Here is a 25466-nt window from a genome sequence, read left to right as displayed (position 1 = left end):
CTGGTAGGTGGAAGGAGAGTGGCTGAATGTGGCTATTTCTAACAACAAGACATGGGGAGAAAAGCTTCACAGTAGTGTTGGCACCTTCAAAATCCCCCACTCCTTGGAACCGCTTCTTATGGATGAGAATGCAGAGACAGATCTGCTTAGTTTAGGCCAGGAGGGGCCTAATGCAGGAGAGGATTTAAGAGGATAAGACCTCAGGAAGACTAAGACCCCCTTTAAAAATTATTCAAGTCTGGTGAGAAAACCAGTTAGCGAAGAAAATTCCTCTGACTGTCAAGTTTTAAATTCATAAGATTGCACGAAGGAAGACCACTGTGTTGTAGGAGGCACTGGAGAAACATGGGAGTGGCAGGTTGGTCAGGGAAAGAGAGCAGGGAGAGCACAATAGAGCATCACAACCCTTTTTTCCTCCTGCAAGCCTGCAGAGAAATATAGAATAGAGTTAATTGACCAAGATATTGCTAAGTGCCAAGCTAATTAGATTTGTGAGTTCTTCGTCTCCTACAGATCTTCTCACCAAATTTTCTTGCACAAGCCTTGAACTTGCTAATCCCCAAGGAAGCAGTTCCAGGCACCACCCTATCTGACCTGTGCTGATGAAGATGAAGCTGATGCATCCACACAGCTTGTGGGAGTTGGAGATACTCTGCAGTTTTAGGAATAGATCTGCTGCCAGTTAATTTGTTAATTAACAAAAGGTCAGAGGCACTTCATCCAGAGAAGAGCTCTTTGCATGAGAAACTTTGCTGGAAAGTGCCTCAGGTGACAGCTTCACTCCACAGTGCTGATAGCACTTGCCCATATCTATTTGTGCCACGGTGCTCTTGGCTAGAAGCTTGTAAAATAAGTGGGAAACAAACTGGCTTGGATGCCAAAGAGCCACACACATTTAAACAAGCTTTCCAAGCATTTAGACCAGTTGGTTTCACTTTTTTTTTACTTCAGCCATGTCTTCACAAATTGTGGCTCATAACCAGCCTGCTCTTATTGGATTTGTGAGATGGTAATGACTGAGATCTTGTGAGAAAATCTGACCAATTCTAACCTAATTAGTGAAAGAGCAAAATAAGCCATGAATCGAGATTAAATCACTAGACTTCCTGACCTTTGCTAATCATTACCAATACCCCTGTGACTTCCACTCTGAGGCTTGTAGGCAGCTCCGTTGTGAAGAAGTGGTCTTGGGGGAGCTGAAACTTGCCCAGTAATGCAGAAGGGTCAGTTTAACCTATAGAATTGCCACTTGCTATTTGCAAGTTAACAAATCTTCTGTAAAATGTAACAGGATTGCCTCAAACAATGCTAGACTGCTAGAAAACAAATTTCCTTGTTAATTCACTTAGCAAAGTCAGTGCCAACTAGGTAAGTACAAGATAAAACCCCAAAATAGCAGAGGGGTTAATGCTATCTCAGTCCCCTGAGAGAAAAAAAAGGTGTAAAATGATGTGGTTATACTTTGCTTCGACTATACCAGCTCTTAAAATCTTTTGTTCCAGCTGATGGTGCCAAACTAAGTTAAAGTAACGAGATTAAAGAAAATACATCTTTTTGGTCTAGGTACTGTTCTTATTTTATAACTTCATCATAACTCCTCACATATCACCTATATAATTAAAGCAAAAATGTAGCACTGAGTGTGAGTTATACAGACAGTGTGTCAGCCTTCCTCACCTTCAAGACAAACTCTTCCTGTTGGTCTATTCCAGGCCAGCCATTAAGTAGGCTCTAACAGTGTGGCTGCACTTCCATTATTCAAGGTGAGGCATGCAAGGTCTTTTATTGATGCATCTTAATTAAAACCGGTTCCCGACAAAGTGTCTCATGCATCGGAGCTTAGAATTGGAAGAGTCTGTAAAAACCTAAGAAACTCTGGAAGAATTCCTTCACTGAAAGGCTGGTCAGGAAGGTGGTGGAGTCACCATCCCTGCACTTGTTCATGTGGCATTTAGTGCTATGATTTAGTTGGCATGCTAGTAATCCATCAAGAGTTGGACTCGATGATCTTGGAGGTTTTTTCTAACCTAAATGATTTTGGGATTCTTTGAGTGTATGACCCTCCAGTTCAACCTCCTGATAGCATGAGTAGCAGAAAAGCTAACGCCTTTAAGCAATTTTGAAACACCTTTTTTAAAAAAAAAAAAAAAAAGGAGAAAGAATAAACTCAATTAAAGCCTCTAGAGAAACAGCAAGGGAGTTTCATCATTTAACCTCTTGCAAATGGAGGTGTGCACAGTCCTGCTGAGACTTGCCCAGCTTTATGATCAGGGAGAAATGAGCCATGGGGATTTTGTTGCAGGCCTAAATTTTGCCCAAGTAGCATTAAATCTTGCCTTAACTGGAGTATGTCTGATGTTGAAAAAGCTTGCAGATAGATTATGCCTGTGTAAAATGGGAAGCAAGACAGCTTTTGCTTTTGTCTGATAGTGGTAATGGGGAACTGAACCATGAATTATTGGAATGTTTAGCTTCCTCAGGCTCTGCAGTTACCTTGCAACAGCATGCACCTACATATTTGGCACGCTTTCCCAACAAGGTCACCAGGCTGGTAAGCAGAGGCACAGAGGGTATCAGTGTGCTGGTACCTACTCAGCTACACAACTGCTAAACAGAGGCACAGGCTTGGAGTTTGACCTCAATTGCAACTAGAAAGAAGCTTAAAGAATAAATCTCTTTAACATGTGATGCACCTCAGGACAACCCAGCCGTGCTGCTGATGGTGGAAATGATCAGCAGAGTAAATACTTGGAGAATGGGGGGTTTGATGCCCAGAGCTCCCAGGTTTTCTTGGATAAACCTCAGCCTTGAGCTGCAGTTTTGAAGCTAAGAGGATGCAGCTGATCTCCTAACTTTAGGGATGCCCTGGGACAGCAGGTGTGATGCTGGGCCTAACACTGCCTACTAAGATCTCTCTTCTCAGCAGGGAGGGGGACATGAAGAAGGTGAAGAGCGTGGGGCACAGTGCACACGTTACTGAATGACCAAGTCTTCTGATAGGAGACGGCAAAGAGAGCTCCCTGGGCACTCCAGGTAAACAGACGAACCTTGTTCACCCTTGTTCACATGCTTTACCTGTTTCACATCCCTGGAAGTGTTCAAGGCCAGGTTGGATGGGGCTGTAAGCAACCTGGTCTAGTGGAAGGTGTCCCATGGCAGGGGGATTGGAACTGGATGATCTTTAAGGTACCTTCTAACCCAAACCTTTATAGGATTCTGTGATTCTACCACCTCCTGGGAAAGGTGTACAGAGCTGGCCCAGCACAGATAGATCACTGAAGAGCTCTGACAGACTTAACCTATACAAGAGAGACTGCAGGCGGGTCTGCTCCGGCCCTTCACCACTAAAATTGAAGGACGTGTGGTTTGGTGGTAAGGATTTTCATTATGAAGGTTGTGTTTGTTTTTACTCATGCAGTTTGGAGCTAAAAGAGTTCCTTTTCAGGGTTGTGTTGGTCTTTGCACTTCCAGGTGTGCGTTGTTCCAAGCCTGTGAGTACTTTTGGGCGCTTATTTCTCACCAGGCATGAGCAAGGCAAGGGAAGCATTTAGCACGGTGTGCTTCCCCGTGGAGTCCCAGCAGGGGGGTGTTTCCCCCTTTCAAAGCCTTCGAGCCTTGTGGAAGGGAAATGCAGCCAGCAGGATGTGCTGGGCTGCTGCACTGGGGTTTATGTTAATGTCTGGCTCATTTCTGCTGGAAATTGCAGAATCTTTCCTGTGGAAGTAGCAGGGAGCTTAGCCCTTCATGTACATATAGACTGATGTATATTTAAATGGAGAGAAGGCTTAGAAGGCGTGTGAAACACCAGACCAAAACAGAGGAGGGGGGTAGGAATCATACAGTTCAAAGGGGGTTTTTCACAAACTTCTATGCAGAGTTTTTATATTTTTAATTCCTCTAACCCTTAATTCCACTTTATTCTCTCTGTCTGTGTTTACATGTTTACGCTAGGCAAGGGAAAATCTGTCTTTTTCTTTTTTATTTCTTTTTTTTTTTTTTGGAGTGGATGAGGGGAAGTGCAAGAGAAACTTTCCGAGTGCCTGAATTGAAAAATCAGTCATATATTCCATAAAACCAAGTACTTTAAAGAGCTATAGACACAGAGAGTTGACATTAAACTCTATCTGCCCACTACACCTCCTATCTGCTTTTCCAGCTCCCCCTTTTCCCCTCCCAAATGGAAGAAAATACCTATTTGAGATGAGAGGAGGTCGTGCCTGGGATCAACAGGCAGCCATGAGACAGGGACAGAGCTCGCAGCCTCCCCGTCCCCCGCCCGGCCGTGCATGTCCAACACTCGCGTCTCCCTCAGCCTCTCCCAAATCCTCCTCGCCGGTCTCGGTGCCGGCAGCCCAGAGAGCAGCTGGAGCGCGGGATGGAGCAGAAAGCCTGAAAACTTCATTCTGCAGAGGGACCTCTAGTGTTTTCCTTTCTCCATGTCCTGGCAGAGTTCCTCCAAAGTACAAATACACACAGAGCTCCCATTGTTTGCAGCCCTTCACAAGCCCACTGATCCTAATATGGAATTCAGCAGGAAACCCATGATTTCCTGACACACAGCAAGCTGGAGAAAGAAAGGAAAAACTCCATTAAAAACCTCCAGGCTCTCCTCCATGTTAGAAATGAAATGGAAAATGGAGTGGATTTAACAGGAGTCCCTGATTCCTGCGTCCAAGCTGGAGAAAGGGAGACGCGAATCAGAGCCGCAGGCTGCTGATATTTTTGAAGTCGCAATAAATACTGAGAACTGCCGGGCAGGATGAGGATTTCCTGACTGGGACAAATGAAACGGGACAGATCACTTTTTTTATGGTATTCCTCTCTACGTATTTAATTTATTTACCTCGATGATTCTCTTGACTGATCTGGTAATTGTTAGAAGTGGCTGTGACAGACTGGAAACATTAGTATGATTTCCTGAGTTTGAGATTTGCTGCTGGCCCCCCCCCCCCAACTCCAAACTCAGGAAAAGTCAATACAATCGCACTTCATTTTTCCCTTCATGTGCACTTGGAAGTCCTGGGAGCAGCAAGAGCAGCGGCAGCAGCGGCAGCAGCAAGAATGAACTGCAAGGAAGAAAATGACAACTGCACTGATGGGAGCAGGAATAACACCAAGAAGATGTTAAAATGCGTGGTGGTCGGGGATGGTGCAGTTGGGAAAACCTGCTTGCTGATGAGTTATGCCAATGATGCCTTCCCGGAGGAGTACGTGCCCACTGTGTTTGACCACTATGCAGGTAAGAAAGTGCTTTAAAAAGAAATTTAATTGAGAGCTGCGGGACAGCCAAGTGGGAGGTAAAGGAAACTCGAGGAGAGGACAGTTCAAAAGGGATGCATGGGTTACTTCTTGTCCTGGAATGTCATTCAGGCCTGGATGGTAGCCAGGCAGCTTAGATGGCAGCATATAAAATTGGGGCAATGCAGGATTTATTCAGAGAACTTATTTGTTTGCTTCTGATTCTTATTTTGGTTTTGGCAACTAAGCAGCGTTAGGGGTGCCATTAAATCCACCAGATTTTGAGGACGACAAATGTAATTCAGACTCTATCGACTGTATTTTTGGTTAGTTTTTGAAGTTCTGAGCTTTGCAGTCTGCACTTATGAAGACCATATATATATATATATATACACACATACACAAAAAAAATATATGCTGTCGTGATCTTGTGCCTCATGGCAAATGATGAATAAATTACAATATTTATATTCTATTTAAGGAGTAATCTTTGAGAATATATCCTATTTAAAGAGTAAACTTTGAGAAAACCAGCATAGTATCTTTCAGTGCTGTCGGAATATAACTGTCCTTTCGGAGGCGTTTGTTACTCCATCTATAAATAGATTTTAATACTATAACTTGATGATAGGGAAAGTAGAAGTGGTCATTGTTTTGAATACTTTATAGTGAGATAATTTGTAGTATGAGAAAAAATACAAACATAATCAAGATCATTGATGATGTTCACTGCATTGCTGTGCAGAACAGACACACAGATTAAGTACAATATTCACAGCCTCTTTCTGTAGCAATTACTTACTTTATCCAGCTGTGTCCAAAGTTATCACACAGATGGTTTATAGACTAAAACTGGTGCTCAAACATCTGCTTAAATTTTACTATCCCAAATTCTACTGTTTTTCTTCTCACAGTGTTCTTTGGCTTACAGTTGTTGTTTATGAGATCCCTGACAAACAGATTTTAGAAGCACTGCAAAACTCATTGCTTATCTTGCAGCAGCAGTTGGAGTTTCCCTCGTTCTCTCCCCACCTCCTTAAAAACTGAATTTTCATGGTGTGGCTTATCATAGGTTTGGAATTCTGTAATGGGAAAATCTCTGTTTGCATTCTGGCTTCATGTCAGGTTTAGCAGATGAACTGGCCAAACAAGAAAGCTGTGTAATTGCAGAATCTGATCCATGGAAATGTGAAGACCTTTTCCTCCACAAGAGTGGGCAGCGTCACTTCTAATGCAAGCAGCTCTCTCTTTTCTCTGCCCTTCCCACCAGATAGATTGAACAACCTCTTTAGAAGAAAACCTTTACACAGACAAGATATAAGACAGAATATTGCATGTTGTAAATGTGTACTTCCATGGGCCAAAATCCCTAAGGGTGCCTGGCTGCCCTATATTGCAATAGCACCCACTTTCTCCTGATAATTTCCGATCTGTTCATCCCTTACAATATGCTAGTCCCAGCATCCACTGCCCTTCTCCCACTCTCTCTCATGCCCTGCAAATATTTCTGCATATGGAAAAAGCCACACACTAGCTGGTGCCAGACCACCTAAGCATCAGTCTGGGTGAGTTTGGAGTGAGTGTGGGGACACACATGCGTGCATGGGGGCTGTGCACACACACAGGCACTGATGCCAGCCAGGCAGGCTGGCACTTGGTGAGGGCACCACCCCGAGTTTCTCTCCCCTACTCAGCTACAGGTGACTCACAGGGGCTTGCTTTGGTTTCCTTTCCTCTGTCAGAAGTGGTAGAAATTGCCAGTGGGCTCAAAAGTTACTGAGAGAAGGATGGAAAGATAAAGCAGCATAGTCCTGGTTTCCTTCGGGTGCCAGGTAAGAGCAGTATGCAAGCACTTTTAAATCAAGCTTCATTTTCAGGTTTCGAAGATTTACCCTATAAAATATCTCCAGCTATTCTTATCTACCTTCTTAAGTATTATAGCACATGAATATAAAGTAAGGATATTTTCAATGGGAAAATTCAGAAAGATAAGGGAAAAAATAGCTCTGTATATTAACATGCTATTCTGAGACAAACCCTGTTCAGAAGCAGTGGTCAAAACTAGCATTGATCAAAAAAGGAATTTCAGTTTTTTGGGGAATCCCATCATTTATTAAACCAATTTCACTACAAAACTGCATGTAGAATTGAGCAGTAGAAATTACTACCGGAGCAGAGTGCTGGAAAAGGTCCCACTCATAAAAATATTGCATGGCATAAAATATAACCTATTTAAAATACTGTGGATATTGACTGAGAAAAGAACTCACTTTGGGCAACTCACTTTGAGATATTCTGTTGGAACAGCCTCTTCCACATCTATCTGCACGAAAACCCATGGTGGAGAGAATTGGCATGGCAGTACCATGGGCATGGGGACATCACAGGCACTACAGCACACAGGGAGGCTTCATACACGGGCAGATCCTGCAGGGTGTTGGAGACTCCGGAATATCACTTTTGAATTTACCCCAGGGAACTGGTTTGTTTACCCCTGCCCTTGTTCCTGCTTAAACCAACTCTTTCAGCTTTCCCAAAGAAGCTGAAACTGTTAGATGCAGTCCTTCTGTGCTGGAAATTTTCAAAAGCAATTAATTGCTGCAGATATTTTCAAAGCTGCGCTTTCCACTGAAGATTTTCAACCCAGGAGTTATTACCAGCAGTGGTGTGTTAGCAAGTGCTTCCTCTTGCCTCACCAGGTCACAACCCGATTGCGAGTCCCGGGGCATTTACCCGTTTACCTCTTTCTAATGGAAAATGTAGGGGTGGGGGACGGGGAAACATTAAAAATCAAGGATTCCAGTGATGATCTCAGAGCAGTTTCTCACTGCCACGACTCCAGTGACTTGGGAGAGACAGTGATGCTATCCAGCCCAGCACTGGGAAAAGCTCCAGCTGCACGACTGCTGTGGCCAAGGCATTAACTGCTCATGGCCCCAAAGCACCAGCTACATGTACTTGCCCTGCTGCATTGCACCTTTTTAGTTCTTTCCCTGGACAGGTGTTCATGGAGCAGGTGAAGCAAGTGGACATACTGACAAGAGTGGCCCAGAGGAATCAACCAGTTTTTCAAAGGGCTGAGCTCCAGTAGTGTTAGGTCTGTACAGTATTTATTCTGTGCCTTTCACATGAAAGGGCTTGAAACCACCTTATAAAATTTGGGCTCAACCTACCTCTAAGAAAATCTAAAATACAGTAGCTGAATTTCACTTAGGGAAGGAACAGATATTCCTGTAGATAACTCACACAGCATTTACAACTGGATACGGCGATGCCTGGGACGAAAGGCTGTTGGTGTTTCACCACAGATGCAGCTGCACTGTACAAAATTCCAAACCAGTTATTAGCTCCACACTAGTAATATTCTGCCACAGATTTCACCCACAGCCCGCAACCCCAAATTTCTTCAGGGCCTGTTGCCAGGGTTGGGGTGTGATGCACGTAGAGTAGGTTCAGAGCAATGCCAGATAGATGGGGAGGGCAAATTTGTTGCTTGGGTGTGAAAATGGTTTCTTTCACTGGATGTATGGAAGTTTATGAGTCTGGTTATTTCTCAAGGCATTTTGGAGAGGTTTTGCTAGAGGCCAGAGCCCTGAGTAGGTTTTCTTACTTTGGGGAATTTCCAAGTCCCACACTGGAAGTGTTTAGCCACGAGGCAAATGGTTGTTTCTAGGGCAGGCGAACCAAAGTGCTATCCCAGTGACAAACAGGATATCACTGGCAATAACTGTAACAATGGGGACTGTTTGGATAGTGAGTAGATGCTTTGACACGCTGGTTCCATTCCGTCTTTTGAACACCAAATGCTGATTTTCCGTGAGCAAAGGTCTCTCAGCCAGGGTGACTTGTATTGTGTCTCGCTATGTGAGGTTATACATGTTTATTTAGGGCTGAGGTTGGACCAACAAAAAAATTCAACTCAACTACCAGCAGAGTTGGTTTAATAGTACCAAAGTTAACCGACTTGCTCTGTGAAATACAGAAGGGAGATGTGTGTTGTTTGTTACTTAGACAGCCACCAAGTATCCCATTTTATATTCATGAAGCCTAAAAGCACTGCAATTTTTAGCATGACATTTATTCACCCTAAAATCTATATTTAGGCTTCCTGGAGAGGAGACCAATGTCCCACGCCTGTCAGTGTTTAATAGGCATTTGGACAATGCCCTTAATGACTTGCTGTAACTTTTGGTCAGCCTTGAAACAGTCAAGCAGTTGGACTAGATGATCACTGTAGGTCCTCCCTTCCAAATGGAAATATTCTATTCTATTCCAAAGTGCATTCTTTATGTAAAAAAACCCTCAATGCTTGAGGAGCAGAAACAATGGCACGCAACTAACTTAGCCCATTGAGCAGACAAAGGTGAATGGGCTCCTTAGATGGTTGCAGTCTGAGAAGAAGAGGGTTGTGACTACTAAACTGTCTAGTTTAGGCACAGTGCAGACATGAGTACCATACAAATATCTTTAAGAGCCAAAGTTGCATCTTTGGTAAATGAGCAAGGTCAATCCCTCCAAAGGAGAACTGCAAAGCATCTGCAAAAAGTAGGTGGTGTAAAAATGTCCCTCCCTCTCCTCATGTGTCGGCACAAACTGGTGAATATTTATAAATAGTGAATCCATTTGAAAAAAATTAGCAGTGGCATGTGATCAACTAATGAATAGCATACAGAATAGCTCAGCCCTGACTGAAGCTCTGTAAATAAAAAGCAATATAGAAGACAGACATTACTTACTGTTAGGAGACACATTTTTTTGTTCTTTAGTGATGATTCAATGTAATCTGTCTGACTTTGCACTGAAGTGGGCTGGAGCACTCACCAGTTTCACAGAGGAGTGATCCCAACCTTGCTGGCCAGACAAGCCAAGTAAGAAGGGAGAGTCTCCTGCTCTGGCATTTTTATTAGCATAGGGGCAGTACTACTACTATTGCCCAGAGCAGTCAGCTTGTACCTGTGCAAATCCATAAATCTATTATATTTTGTCTATGTGCCAGAGCACTGACTCAACTCCCTGTTCCTTGTGTCTTCCCACGAAAGGGAGGAGTTGGAAGTGGGCTATCACTGATCATGGGGCTGCTCGTGACTAGTTGCTCTGTGTCCTGGGGCAGGCAGGAGCATCCAAGGGAGGAAGGCCAAGCACCAAGCAGCTTCGCCTTGCAGCCTCTCCCCATGGGGCAGGAACCACCAGCCAAAAACCAGATGGGAGCCATAACATCCCAAATTTCTCCAGCTACAGGCGTGAGAGCACATCTGTCCATGCTTTTGATGTGATAGTCACTTTTAACTGATTGCTATTGCACATTGTTTTTAACCCATCTCTGCTTGCCATGGTGTGTAAGTGATGATTTAAACCCTATACCATCCCTTTTTTTTGCCCCTGTTGAATCTGCATTAGGCAGGAAGGGACTGCCCAAGGAGATTCGCAATTTCTGCACGAGGGCTGCCATGGGAGTCTTCACACTACCACATTCTTGAGACAGTTGTCTCCTATAAACAGTCTTGGTAGCACATTAGAGAAACCCTTCATGTAATGTTTGGGGTCATTAAACTGAAATATCTATAAATAGCACTGACAGAGAGCTGTGATGTTTCTTTGCATGGATGTTTGCTGTGGTTTGGTTTTTTTCCTTTTAATGTTCATCCAATTTTGATGGTACAGATTTGAACTCTATCACTGAGACAAGAAAGCACTGACTCTCTGCCAATTTTCCTGGTATCATCCAGAATAAACCAAGGATCTCAATAAAACATTCGAGGTACAATACAACAGAAACCCACCAGTGCAATTCAAAGGTTTTCATGGCTGAATTTTTTGAAGATGAATTTTACAGAACCACTTATTCTTAGCCCCTCCACAGAAGGTTTAATTCTGAGTCCTGAGTCACACAAGTCAGAGGTGATCTAGTGATCCTAAGGCTTTTTCACATCCAGGAAGCTTGGACAGTCCTTATACCAAAAAGGTGCCTTTTTCCTTAATCACCACAGTTAGTCTCCTTTCAAATGAGACAGGCCCCACATACACCCCCAAGCATCTTAGGGCTCTGTTCTTCTGAAGGTGTTTTGCAGTGTGCAAAGACTCGAGATAACTATCACTCCTATCTCTTCCTCACACACATCCCTGTATTGTCCTGCGGGTGCACAATCCACTTGAAGCCCATGGAGACAGAGGTGTGTGCATGCTTTGGGATCCTATTTCTCAGGGCAGATCGTTTCTGCAGCAGTGCTCTGAGTGCCGCGGTGACAAAGTCCCTGTTGTCCCCTGTCCCCCTACGGCTGTGAGTGGAGACGAGCCTGCAGCACCTGAGCTGCTTCCTACCTTTGCCTCTGGCTCTGTCATATAGCTTCTCTTAGTACTGCTGCCATTCCTGGTTTGATATTACTTTGACTTTATGCTACAAAGAGGCACAAAAGAGCTCTGCACCAATCCTTTCCCCACACAGGACTCCACTGACAGGCCAGAAGCTGCAGCAGCCCAATGCAGAGAACTGATTTCTTCAGCCAGTATCAGTCAGTGGATACCCTTGGGCATCAAGCACAGCAGGGGACAAACACTGCACCATGAATGACATTTGCAGTTTGAAAACTAGATGTAAAATGTAAGCAAACTACAGCACACATCAGGAAGGACAGTGCCAGGAATTAGAGGAGTAGATGAAGCAGCCATGTTACTTTATCCAGACTTATCCAGCCTAAATTCCACCTAAGCCCCTCTGTCTACTCTTTTGTATTAGCTATGTGGTGTCTGAAGGGCAAGGGGAATCACAAAGAACACTAAAAGAGGAGTTAGACCATTTGAATCTGTGTTGGTGGTTTGGGTGTAGAATGATGGGATTTTTCTTAAGGTCAGGCACAGGCCTGAGGGAATGGGTTGGAAAGATGGAAAAGTGAAAAGGCTTAAAAAGAAATATTTCTGTGTGTGGTATGTGATTAACCCAAGGACTTATCGCTTTATGGAAGTTCCTGAGGACAAAATTTTAACAAGGTTTGCAAAAAAAGGAGGTTGGATCAGATATCAGGGAGATTGAGTGCTATCACAGGCTAATGAAAAAGACTTCTGCAAGAAGTGAGCTGACACAATCTTCTGTTCAGAGTCCAGGACAAGACCTACATTTGGTCTGATCAATGGCAAATCATCTTAAAGCTGCTCACAGCTATGTCAGAGAGGAAGACATTAGGCTGTGGATTTGGTACCCTTGTGCTCAGAGCTATGGAAAGGGACTTTTTGGAGTGATTCTTCTGGTATGTGGATGGGCAGATTTTGAAATTTTGTTTATGCAGCAATGGACTGCTATAAAGAGAAACGAGGGGATTTGTCTGGATCACAAAAAGGGTTAACAGTGGTAGCAATGAGAAAATAACCCTTTTCTTCTTCACTGCTCTAAGTTAGTCAGTCCTAGTCTTTCCCTCCCCTTCTCATCAGCACAACTTTGCAGGAGGTGACATCAGCTGAGAAAACCAAACCAGAACTGTTGCCTCTGGCCCTTGAAGGACAATCTCTACAGCTTGAACTAAACCACATCCACTGTCTTAAAATCAGTAATTGACTCAGTATATGTGTCCAGCCACCCACACAAGGGGGCAAAGCCGCTTACAGTGCCAGACCAGGTGCATGTTGGCAGCCAGGCAGATGGTTTCCAACAGAAGATGTTCCACGTGCAAGAAAGAAAAAACAAACTTAGCAAAGAAGTCCAAGCAACCCAAATTCCTAGGCACATTTCTGCAGGATGTGGCAGAAATGTTTTAGTTACTGATTAAGTCAATGCAAAACACCTCCATTAAAACCTCTTTCTCGTATACTGTTCTCTTGATACACCTTGATACCTTGACATCTGTATTAGTGATACATATCATTTCTACTGTGCATCATTGTGTGTATTTTGCCCTGCAGGCAGTGCCAGTCCTATGTTCTATCTTTCCAGTTGTTATGGCCAGGCCTAATGACATCATGGAAATGGCAAGGGATGAGGAAGAGCAAACATATTTCCTTCAATTGTTCTGTTCGGACAAAGTCATTAAACAGTAATGACATCTCTTGTCAAATTATTATTTATCTTTGCAATGAAAAAAATTCAAATTATTATATTTCTCATCTGCTTTTAGGAGTCACCACTCACCAGTGTCGTGAAAGTTATATTTTGCTTTACCTCAAGTTATGGGTCTTCCAGCTAAGTCAGGGAATATGTTACTAAAGAATGGAAGTTTTATGAATTTTCACCCCATGTTTTATGCCAAGAGGTACCAAGTGAATGAATTCTAAACTGGATTATTGAACTAGTATTCATCTCCCTTTTCCCCCCAAATAATAACAGTGAAAATTAATTTTAAAGTAATGTCTAATAAGTAAAAGCTTTAAAAAAAAAAAGGTTGATTCGCCTTATTTAATATCAACCATTAATTGCATTCAAACTCAGAAGTCTCTCAGCCAAGACGAGCCGTGTTACCAGAAGCCTTGGCTGAATCTGGGGACTAGACTTTACGTGCAACCTGTACATGTGCTAAAATGCTCAAGTTTCATTCATCAGCCAATGGCTTTCCCACGTACCCAGGTGGACGGGAAAGCTCTCCCAGATCTGAGAATGAATCATTTCGCCTCACTGCAATCCCAGGCACCATCCCTCTTGTCTTAGCAGTGAGGATACAGCCAGGTGAGCAGCATGAGGGAGGACCCAGGGATACAGCCCAGGTGTGTGGCTGCTTTGGATTCAGACTGGATCTCTTTTGGAAACAGATGCAGATCTCATTACACAGCAATGGCTTCTCCTGAGCATTTGCTGTGTAGCAGACATACTCATAGATTTAGGAACAAGAGCAAAGCCCTCTTCTTAAACAGCTATCACTGTGGGCACAGAAGGTCCTATGGCAGAGTAGGGAAGATGGTGTGGAAGGGTCCTGGGGACACAGTATCCTCTTTATGGCACTTGGGAGTTGGTGTCCCCTAGTCTCCATCGCTAAAGTGGTGCATTTGGGATCCCTGGGAAAGGGAGGTCCTGAAAGGCCATGAAAGCTTGTTATTTCAGCTAACACAGATCCCCAGATTCAGTGTGTATCCAGTGCACCAGCAAATCCAGCACTGAGGTTGCCCCAGGGTTGCCTTTTTACTCAGGAGCTGGCACAGCAATGAATCCATAAATACAAAATGTGCCAACCAGCCTCAGGGGACGAAAAGGCTGGAAAAAACTTTCACTGACAGGAGAAGCACTGGGAAAAAGAGAAAACTCCCAAAGGAAGAAGATTGACAGCTGTAAAAATATTCCCAAGCACAGTGGCACAGGAGGCACAGTCAGGAGGGTGCTGGTTTGGGGCAGGAGGGGAAGAGCAGCACAGCGCTGTACTAGCATCCTCACTCCTGGTTTAGGACAGTGTGCAAGTGTCTCATGGAAATAGTAGTCCCAGAGATGAGCACAGGAGCCAGCATTTAGGCATCTGAAAGAGTTAAAGAGGACTGTGCAGAGGGACTGGACAGAAAGGTCCTGCCACAGTGCAGGAGGATGCCTGAGATGACTCACTAAAACTACTTTCCAACCCCTGCAAACAGAGGCCACGTCTCCTATTAAAGACTCTCTGGCACAGACTCCAGCTATAACTTTGAAGTAATGGTATTAACATATCTGCTCATGCTAGGCTTTCTGCATACTTTAAGGAAAAGAACAGCTTCAGCAATGAGTGGGAAAACATACATGTTTAAACACAACATTAATTTTTATCCCCTGGGAGATGGGGCAAAAAGAGCATCTATTTACAATAGTACTCTGCTTTGCTGAGAACAGACTTTAAGGAAAATCCCATAAGGTTGGAAAATGTGTTTTAAGTTCACAAGCTGTCTCATACTCTGGTTCCAGAGTAGGCAGCTATCCAGCTGCTGTGTCCTCCCAGGCTGTACCCTCTCCATCTAGGACATGCTTGGTTTCTGAGAAATCCCCCAGCTCCATTTCAGAACTGGTTAACTTACTTCAGCATGTTTTCCTCCAATAACTAGGTGTGTAGTCTACATCTTGGCTAATTTTGGGAGCCCTGTTGCTTGAGAGCCTGTCCACAAGCAGCCGAAATGCGGAGGCTTGATTTTTCATTTAAAAGGTGAGGCCTTTCCACCAGGGAATCTCAGCTCCAGAACAAATTCACGCTGAAAACACCTCCTGAGACCATCTATCTTGTGCTATATATACCAAGAAATGGCCTGTGGAAGTAATGCCCAGGAATTCATGTTGTGCATTCCAGCTTGGACGAGAGCACTATACAACAGGTTGGGTTGTATTATGCTGCTTCCCAAGTGGATTCACATGGGCACACAAACACCACTGAGCGTTCATGGTGTATCTGCAAATACCTCCAGAGAGGTGTTTAGAAGGTGCATCTTTACTTTTGTTTAGTTATAGCTGCACATAAACTTTTTCAGCTATACCAAAACCACAAAGGATGCTACAGAATTGCTTGTAATTTCTTTCTCGTTTAATCCCATTTTTGCTCACTGAAAACTTGCCATTAAGAATTTCAGCAAAAGCATGAACAACATCTAGGAAGGCATTTGGTTGTTATTATTTAAGCTCTTAGAAAGGTCTTTTACCTCCACAGTGCAGCTTTCCTTTGTTCTGTGTAGCCAGGAATGTAACCAGTAAATTGCAAAAATGAAGCACAATTCCCTTCATCCCATTACCTTCTAGCTACTGCTCAGAATATTTTAAGCCTGTTCCAGGAATGCAAGGTTGCAACATCTCTCATTAAAAAAATATATGTGAAGTACAGCTTTAAGAAAGTAATTTTCCAGGAATATCATCCATGAAAACAGGATCAAACTCAACACTGAAAAAGGAGTTCATATTCCAAAAAATATTCAGCTAATCTGCCAAAAAACAGGCATTACAGAAGAAGTCCAAATTAGCTGAGCCAGTTCGTGATATCATTAATATAGAGAATTTCCCTTGCCACACATAGAAATAGTCTCTGATGGACTGTGCCACTAGAAGATCTGCTAGGCATTTACCTAAACCATTTGGTTTGGTTCAAATCCAGAGGGGTGAGGTTGCTGTGGTTCTTGTTATTTTAATATTTCAGAGTGTTAAGTGCATTTTCTCCCTCTAGTCTCCCTCCTGGGAAACTGCTAAAATGGTGAAATAATTCATTCTTCCATTATTTGAATCATATTGCCCAATTTATTTCTTTTCCTGTAAAGAGCTCCTTGTAGCAATACCATAAGTCCCTCCTGATGCTTCCAAGGAAGGAAGAAGCAACAGGGAGTGTGAATACAAGATGAGGACCCAAATCTGAAGTAATTTTTGACAAAGACCTGTGCCAAGATAATGGTGGAACAGCAATAACTTGTGTTGTCCCCATATGGTGCTCCAAACTGGGTTTCTCTCCCCCTGCCTTCTATTTAAATGCATGAACGTGAGAGATTGGAAAAAAAGTAATAATACAAGTCTTAAAAACAATTTTGCAAGGAAAATAGTATTTTGAGACTACACCCAACAGGGTGGAAACTCCTGAGGACACAAAGCTTGTCCCTGACTGAATGCATTCACAGTATGTCTTTGTGAGGTGCATGAGACAATTCATACAAAGATCACCTGACTAGGGAGCACCTTGTACCTTCAATTACATTAAGTCTTTCCAGGTCCTGATCTCCTTTCTGCAGCTCCCTCCAGCTTTCAGAATAGACAGCCACATTTCCTTTTTTCAGTATTTATTTTCCACGTTGCTTTTTTTTTCCTCAGTGAACAGGGTGTTTCCACCTGAAATGCTGAAGAAAAAAAAAAAAAAAGACAGTTTGTCTTTCCAGAGCTTGCCTGGGTACAGCATGGGACATGGAGCTGGCCAGAACTAGACAGGGGTCCTGCAGAGCCACCTCTGAGCAAGCTGGATCCAAAACCCAACCCCAGACATTGCACTCATAGCAGCTGCCCCACAAGCACCGAGTGATAATTGTTACCGTGTGTCTCCTCTGATTCCTCAAGCGCTGCCGAGCCAGCGAGGGCTGCAGCTGACCAGGGCATGGGAGCAGATGTTCCTGCCTTCTGACAGATGTCAGCTCTGCTCATGGAAAATGCCATCGGAGTGAGAACCAGCAAGCAGCCAGACATGTCTTTGCAGGAGGGTAGTGGGACCACCCCGCAGTGCCCACTCTCCATTCCGGAGACCATCCGGCAGCCACCTCTTTCCTGGCAAACCCCTGCCACAGCATTCCACAAAAAACATTATCTCAGCATTGCTGCTTGTGCGTAAACTAGAGAAGGTCAAACGAGCCAAGGAGCTGCATGAGAACCAAAAAATACCCAAGTAAATAGGAGAGAAGGACTGGAGGACTGTGGTAAAGAAATGTACATCCTTACAGGATGGAGGGGAAAGGTATGTTTAAGAGAAGACAGTCCAGAAACAGTCTATAAATCATAAAACAAATGACTTGTAGCAAATATGTTTTGGGGGATATGACTCATAATTTTGAACTTTTAGGGTTAGCAAAAGTTCTGGCCAGAGCATTTTTGATGAACTGTCCCACCAAGAGAAAATGCTGATTCATGGAAGTTGACGCATTTTTTAAATACTTGAAAGGACAAATTCTTGAGGTCCAGGGCCCTCTGGTTATTTCTGACAGTGCAGCAAAAAAGACCCAAATTGAAAACATAATATCTGAAGGTTTTGTTTTCATTCCATTGTAAAATGAAAACAAATTGTAAAACCTCAGAAGTTGTCGCAAAGCTGAATTATCATCCCCCTGGCCAGTTCTAGTTGGTTGCTGTTATTATCCATTTTACAGTTACTGTATTGCAGTCATTACTTTCCAAGGGCAGGCTTACTCCCACTTCCTGTAAATGAAATGTTTGTGCAGCAAAGACAAAAAATTCCAAGGACAGTGCTTCAAATAGCGTGAGCTCAGGTGTGGTTTTGGGCTCTCTCAATACAAAGAGCTGCAGTGGTTGCAGGGAGAGGTTGGCAGTCCTCTCAAGCCTTGGCAAACCTGATGGCAGAGCCAGGCAAGTGCTTAGGAGAAGGGAAAACAGTCTTTGAACTGAGCATCACTCATTATGGTTTTACCCTCTCTGGTACCGTCGGAGAATTTTTTTCTCCTCTTCTCCTTTGACAACTTTTGTCATCATATTTCTGTCCAATAAATTCACATTTCTAACTTCTAAGGCCACATAGGTTTGATTCCCAGAAGAAGGAATTTAGCCCAAGCACTCTCAAAAGTTTGCAAAGTACATCTTCCCCCTGCCAGACACCATCTCGCTCCAGTGAGTGGTCCCCAAAGTTAGGGACAGTGGAACAAGGACTTCACCTCTGATGCCCAGTGGACGTGGAGGGAGGTGTTTGTGGCCACATTCTGGTAATGCTGCTTGTAGATTATGGAGGAAATATACAGTAAAGGACCTGATTGGGAGTTTATGCCATATTCAGTTAGGAAGGACACCATCGTGGGTAGGGGAATTGGATTGTTTAAAAAAAAGTTTAAACTTAATTTAACCTATATTCCAGTTTCTGTCAGGTCTCGTTCAGGATCCCTCCTGTAGAGCTGCATTTCTATTATCTGTCACATTAACAAACCAAACTGCCATTTGATAGGAGAGATTCATTCCATGAGCCTGGAGCTAAAACGATCTGTCCTTCCTGGGAGCTTCTCAAGGGAGGGCTCAAAATCCTGGCTCTCATACGAATTACATCTGACCTAAGGAAGTTCACTTGGGGTCTCCCAGGACCGCTGAATTTCAGATTTCATATATGGGCCACCCTTTTGAATGTGTTCCTGCTGTGGGCTGTCAGGCAAGAAATAAAGCAGAGACATCAGAAATAATGAGAAGGCACTACTGACGGAGCCTAATGGATTTTCTTCCTTAGAAGAGCTGGAAGCACAACCTGAAAGAGACTGGTTTCCTTTCCCAGTGAGCACGGTGGGTGTGGGTACCTAAAATTAGATGTAGTCTCTATTAGTTGTAAATATTTATGCCTGTTGCCATAATACATGGCTTTTAGTCTGACGGTCTTCAGAATGAGGAAATCGTGGTAAATACATTTTGATATTGAAAAAGGAAGAAATAACAGAATTTTAGACAGTCCTTTTCAAGGTTAGCTACGCTCACAGAAACCATTGGGTTCATCTGGTTTTCGGAAGGCTCACAGAGCTGGGGCCAAACAAATCTAAGTCAGGAAACCCTTGAAGTGAAGGAATGTGTGACATACAATAAAAGACCAACAAGTAGATGAATAAAATAAGGGGGTAAAGCAGGTAATTTCCTTAATGCATTTCTGTGCAAAATTCTAAGATCCCAAGAAATCAGAACGAAGATATTTATGACACACAATAGATAATTTCAAGTAAGAAATATCAATTTTCCGCTTATGTATTTGCAGGACATGCAGCGAAATGTCCATATATTAATAATTGCATGATTTATTTTTGTCAAAGAATTAGATAACAAAGCAAACATATGTTTGGGGATTTTTTTACCCAAATTTCTTTCTTTTCTATATTAATTTATACAAACAACTGGAGAAGTACCTACAGTTTCCATTTCAGCAAATTTTCCTCAAAATCATTTCACAGATGCCTTTTGCTAAGCAAAGGCAACAGCTCCAATGTCTCTCACCATTTCACAGATGCAACCCCTGTTAATTACAGGAGCTCATAAATGAGCTTTATTTCTCTCCATGTTTTGTAACAGTATGTACAGAAGAAAAAGAGGTTGGTCAGCAGGGAAATACAGATACCGCATCTCCAGCGCTGGGAAATCTCTCATATACCTGCTCAGAGAAAGGCAACTCCACCAAAATCCTGGTAAGGTCCAGAGTTCACCAGCAACAATAGGAGAGAACAGTAACAGGAACCAGAAAGTCCGGACAGATCAAGCAAAATAAACACCAACTTGAAAAAATGTGAAAAGCCCAGAAGGAAACTGGACTTTGGCATTCACCCTGTACAATGGAGCTCTTCCCAGGGTAGAAAAATATGCAGCTGGCTGGAAAAGTTTTCTCTCTTGCCTGGGCACCTCAGCCCATGGCCAGATGTGAGAGGATGAAAAACACATCTTTCTACCTCTTAATCAAAACTAGGTCAGGGGTTTTGAAGCCACCTTGTAGAGCTGGAGACCCCAGTCAAATTCAATTTGAAAACGAACATTTTGGCTTCCTTGGAAAATCCTCTCCCCTCATTTTGACTCCCAAGAGTTTCAAATCTTCTCATGCAGCTTCCTGAGCTGCTGAACATTCCCAGTTCCTCCATGGCCAATAGTCCTGCCACAGACATCAGGGTCTTCCCTGCAGGATGGCAACAAGCCCATCCCTCAGCACCCACCCTTTAGTTTATAGAATGGCTCATCTGGGTGACCACTAAACCTTTGCCTATGGAAACACAAGTGCTAAGCAGGAGTCTCAGTATCAGAGACTCTTAGAGGCTGTAGAAGAGGATGTCAGATATGTCACAATTTTTGCAATCATCCAGTTGGAGGGAAGGCCACAAATTCCCTTGGCTCAGCAAAAATCTGTGGTAACTGGGAGATGATCACTGACATGGCGAGTGCAATGGATACACTCCAGATGTCTCTTCGACATCTGCTGGGATTTATATCCACCCATTGACACATGGGAAACCTCAGTTCTGAGAAAAAAAAAAAAAAAGAGAGATCTGTGCACTGAGTTTATAGTAAGGTAGTCAAGACTAAAACTTCTAGCGGTTTGTATGTCATCTTGCTATTTCTAGAAATACCTCCCTCTGTCCTCTTGGACACTAGAGTATGTGTTTCCCAGACCTGTAGCTGTCTTAAAAGAAAACAGATCATCTACTAGGAAGAAGTAAGCTTAGGGAGATCAATATGTCTGAAGGAACAGGAGTGGGAAAAACTCCAGAGAAAAATGTTTAAGAAGGAAAGAAAAAACACTCTGTGGTTTGCCATCATCCACATACCCTAAGGTAAGGAAGGAGCGTTTTGCAAGGGAGGAAACATAGTCATACATGGCAACATAGGCTAAAGAATATGGCCCTGAGTTCAAAAGGATACAACCCTGAGAATACTCTTTCACTTTGTAATTACAGAGTGAACAGTAAGCTTATGATGATGAAATTATGCATAGAATTGAATTAACTTGTCCCCAGTGTCTTCCTGTCATTACAAGAAGACATATTTTTTCCATAACTCATCCCCAGGTTACTTTAGCACTGGCTTTCTGGATACCAATGCATCATTGACCAGGTAGATATAACCTGTCTGACTCCAGCCATCTGTTTGTTAAATAACAAAGAGTCTGCTCAGACACCCCAAGGTGTCTTATGAACATAGCAGAAACAATTTAGCATTTTAGCTGAAGGGGGTGAGTTTGAGGAGTTATATAGGCACGCATTTCCTGACATTTTTCTCATCCTAATTTCTCCAGAGGGTCCCAGCACTGGTCAATCCATGTGTTTTGCAGAATCTGCTCCCAAACTCAAAGTCCAAAGATCCTGCGTGTAGAGAGGAATGTTGCTGTTCCGAAAGGGCAGAGATTTTTGAGTATCCCCTTTGTTCTGAAATCCTCTTAAAACCAATCCAAACCCGTTTCTTAGTGGTCCTCAGTGGCACGGTATAAACAAGATTTAAATCTCATATCTTTGCCATTTGCTCACTGCTTTCCCCACTGAAATGGCACCAGCTGGCCATTATTATTTCACACACTAGAGGGTTCAAATGTTCATCAGCTCTCCAATTCTGGGAGCTCTCATTACAAAGAGCAGTAGAGGTTTCTGGGCTGTTTGGTCAAAAAACACACTTCATATATGAGCACAGCATAATAATGCATATGCTGCCCAATGTTAAACAATTCACTGCATGCTATTGAATGCTTAAAAATAAAATGAACCACTGTTATTTTAGATTATCTTGATCATTAAAGCCCTGCAGGCAGCAGGCATCACAGCAGTTAATAGTAACAGTATTTAACATCAAGGAGTAGGATATATTAAGTAAACATTAAGTTCAACCCATAAACAGTCTCTAGTATAAGCACAGCAATACATGAGGGCTCACAGGTTTTATATAAAAGCAGGTTTGTGTCAATACTCACGTTTTGTTTGGAGGGAAACACTGGCTTGGGAGGATCACACAGCTGCAGGGCAGGAATCACGGCCAAATCACCCGTGTCACGGACCAAAGCTTTACCCACAACCCACCCCATCTGCCCTTCTGTGTGCACAAAAGTTTCTTCTACCCTTATTTTTCACCTGGAAGAGTTCAAGGTTTAATCCCTCTTTCCTTTGATAAAACAGTTCCCAGTCAGCCATCACATTGTGATTTCTGTTTTGGCGTCTGTTTGTAGACGCAGAATGAAATCCATTCTGCTGAAGGAAACATGCCTGTTTTTACGGTTGGGATAGGGATTTCACCCTCTGCCCAAAAGCCTTTCCAGCTGGGCAGCCAGGCTTTCTCTTTACTCCCCTTCAGGCTATTTCTCCTGGCCTTGCTGAGTCCATTCCCACACGAGTGGACTGTGGACCACAGCAAGTTCACGTGCTTTCTGCCACTAAGGGCCACCTTCCATATCTGCCAGCAAGACTCCATTCAGCCCCCATGCAGGTGTAAGCCTGTGTTTGCCCCTGTGCATAGAAAGGAAAGTCCTTCCCCTATGTATGTTTACAGTCATCTGGGCTTAAACACTCATTAAAGATAAGTACACACTTGTGTGTTTTGCTGAAACAACCCCAGAATGAGGAAAGTCGGAATTACGCAATATGGAAAGAATACTCTCCATTTATTAAGCGTGTCTTGACAGTACACTAAAAAAAATTCTGTAGCTTTCTTCTTGGCCAAATATTTCTCCCACTTCATACCATAGGTATGCTCCAGTTGTGCTGGGAGCAGAATGGCAATATTATGACTCACTTCATATTGTAGGCAGGAAGTACCGTATTTTGTTCCAGAAAGAAATAGATCGTAGGCATAAGATTTAAAAGGCAGCCTTTTGTAAACTCCACTCCAGTATATTCTGGAGCACATTTTGATCAGTTGCACCATCCAGTCCCTCTCCAGCTACAGCCCTGGCTGTGCTTATTTTTAAATTTATAACTCTGCTGGGAATATGGCATGTCCAAATTAACTTACAGCGGCGAGTGAGGGAGTTAAATGAATTTTTTGTGTTTCTTTCCAGAGCGACTCTCATGGCAGTAGTTGCTGCCACACACTTTTGCCATCAATTCAATGTTGTGTCTGTGCTGAAGCACTCAGGCACGGATGAAATTATGCTGTTCCTGTGTCTCTTAAGGGCCTATTAAAGTGGTCCAAATCTTTTGGTTTGCCAGCCTATGGGAAGTGGGAATGATTGTCCTCCCACTTTGGTTTTGCATTAATTATACATGGTTGGCCAGCCAAGACTACCAGTGGCTGAAGGTTTAGATATAAGTTTTCTTCGGTAGGGTGGAAGTGAAAAGCAATTTAATTTCTGGTGTTTAACAGATGAGGCAAAGTCTCTATGCTGTTTAGTACCAGTACGTTTCATTTGTAACAATCCAGCACTGTCCCCACTGTGTAGAGTCAGGCACCAGCCAGCACCACTGGCCCCTGCAGACCCAAAATGAAAACTTCAGGAGAACACGTGCAATTCCTAAAAAACATGCACTCTGGTAGAAACAAACCCTGAGAAACAGTACCCTGTCTCACAGCCCCTCTCACTAGGACAGGAGGGAGACAATGCAACTGCTTTGTCTCAAACCTGAAGGTACGTAGACTGTTGGCGATGTTTACTCCAGAAGCGCCCGGAGCACCAACTGTGTTTTTCACTTCTGACAAGCAAAGGGCAGGTGTCAGGGCTTTATGAGCCACACCAGCCAGCCACGCATTCTAGGGCTTGCCTGCTAAAGGACAGCATCAGTATACCTGTCTGGAACACACAGAAATCACGTAAAATGTTGGAGGTTCCTTTATATACAAGCCCAGCAGGCAAAAATTATGATTCCCTTCTGCGGTTCAGATTTTATATCCACAGTTTGTGTTTAACCGGCAAAGCCCCCAACTACCCTCCACACGCCTCAGTGGCTGTTTCATATCGAAGAACCCAGGGTAGATAGAGCAGCACTGGGAGCCTCCAGCCTGCCTGGCCTTGGCTTCTGGCCAAAAATCCTTTCATCCTCTGAGACCAACTCAGCCCCTCGCAAGCCCCGAGCTTTACTGGGATCAGCTGCACCTGATGCTTTTGGTTCAGGGCCGCATTCCTCGAGGGAACCTTGAATCCCTCCAAGGATCCGCTCCAAGCAGGCTTTTTTTCTTCCTCTTAGGAAGCCAGCAGTGCAGGATACCGGAGACTTCCTTCAGACGATATCCAAGCAGATGAAGCCTTAAAACTGTTGGTTGTGTAGAAACAGAGCCAGACAGAGGCATTTTGCTTTGGGTGGTTTCCTCCAGAAACCGCCTTCCCCATCAACACAGCAACCCACAAACCTCTGGGAAAGCCCCCAGCTCCCGTGGCTGCCAGCTGGGGCTGTGCAGGGCACCAGAGTTGTCACGGAGAAGGACACTACAGAGTTAAAAACACATGCTATCAGGGTGTAAACACGTGTCCTCTAAGACCAGGTTGGAATTATTTCTCTCTATATCAAGTCAGTCTTACAAAGAATGCTCTTGAAATGGAAAATACCCAAAAGGTCACAAAAATAATGGAAGGTTTAGAAAATAAGATCTAGAGGAAAAAATTTCAGCATTGCAGACATCAAAGCCAGGGACTGTGTGGAAAAATAATACAGAGCAGCAAGGTAACAGTCCAGAGGGACCAGGGAGGAATAGAGAATAGGAAGCTCAGGGCAGAAGGGAACCTCTTTTTATTGGAGTTAAATGACCACCCAACAGTCCAAAATTTAGAATATAGGGTTTTTTACTAAAATTCATAGTGTAACCTCTGGGCCGGTTGTAAAACCACATAAACTGCCGAGTGAAATTCCTGTGTCACAGTCATTGCAAGTCCAGAGCAAGACTGGGCAGGGAGTGAATTCTCCTTCACATGGCCCAACAACACGTATTCACCTCCAAAAGCCTGGTTTTGTCCTGTTTATCTGGTAGAATAAAAATCTACAATAATATCCAAAAAAAGCCATTTTACTCTCAGCATACTGTGATGGTTGGAGACTGCACAGGCACAGTAAAACAATCTTCACAACATCCTTCCATCCTGAATTCAGTGAAAGTCTCAAGGAGAAGGGCATGTCAGTGATATCCCATTTGCTGTTATAGCCTCTGGTTTTAAGTTTGAAACCTTACAGCAGTGCAATAATGAGCTTTCCATTTC

At 43.4% G+C, this 25466-nt stretch overlaps 1 protein-coding gene across 1 annotated transcript in view; it reads left to right on the top strand.

Annotated features, from left to right (window-relative positions):
* The first annotated feature begins 4509 nt into the window (after nucleotides 1-4509).
* Nucleotides 4510-25466, top strand: part of RHOJ (ras homolog family member J) — a 54849-nt gene continuing 33892 nt past the window's right edge. Inside the window, exon 1 of the mRNA XM_032691384.1 lies at nucleotides 4510-5239. Within this exon, the coding sequence (XP_032547275.1) occupies nucleotides 5062-5239 (178 nt within the window). The 5' untranslated portion in view covers nucleotides 4510-5061. The remainder of the gene's footprint in view (nucleotides 5240-25466) is intronic.

This window comes from Chiroxiphia lanceolata, chromosome 6, assembly GCF_009829145.1.
Source record: "Chiroxiphia lanceolata isolate bChiLan1 chromosome 6, bChiLan1.pri, whole genome shotgun sequence".
NCBI lineage: Eukaryota > Metazoa > Chordata > Aves > Passeriformes > Pipridae > Chiroxiphia > Chiroxiphia lanceolata.
The sequence above is the reverse complement of the archived record's forward strand: the minus strand, read 5'-3'. Positions and strand labels throughout refer to the sequence as shown.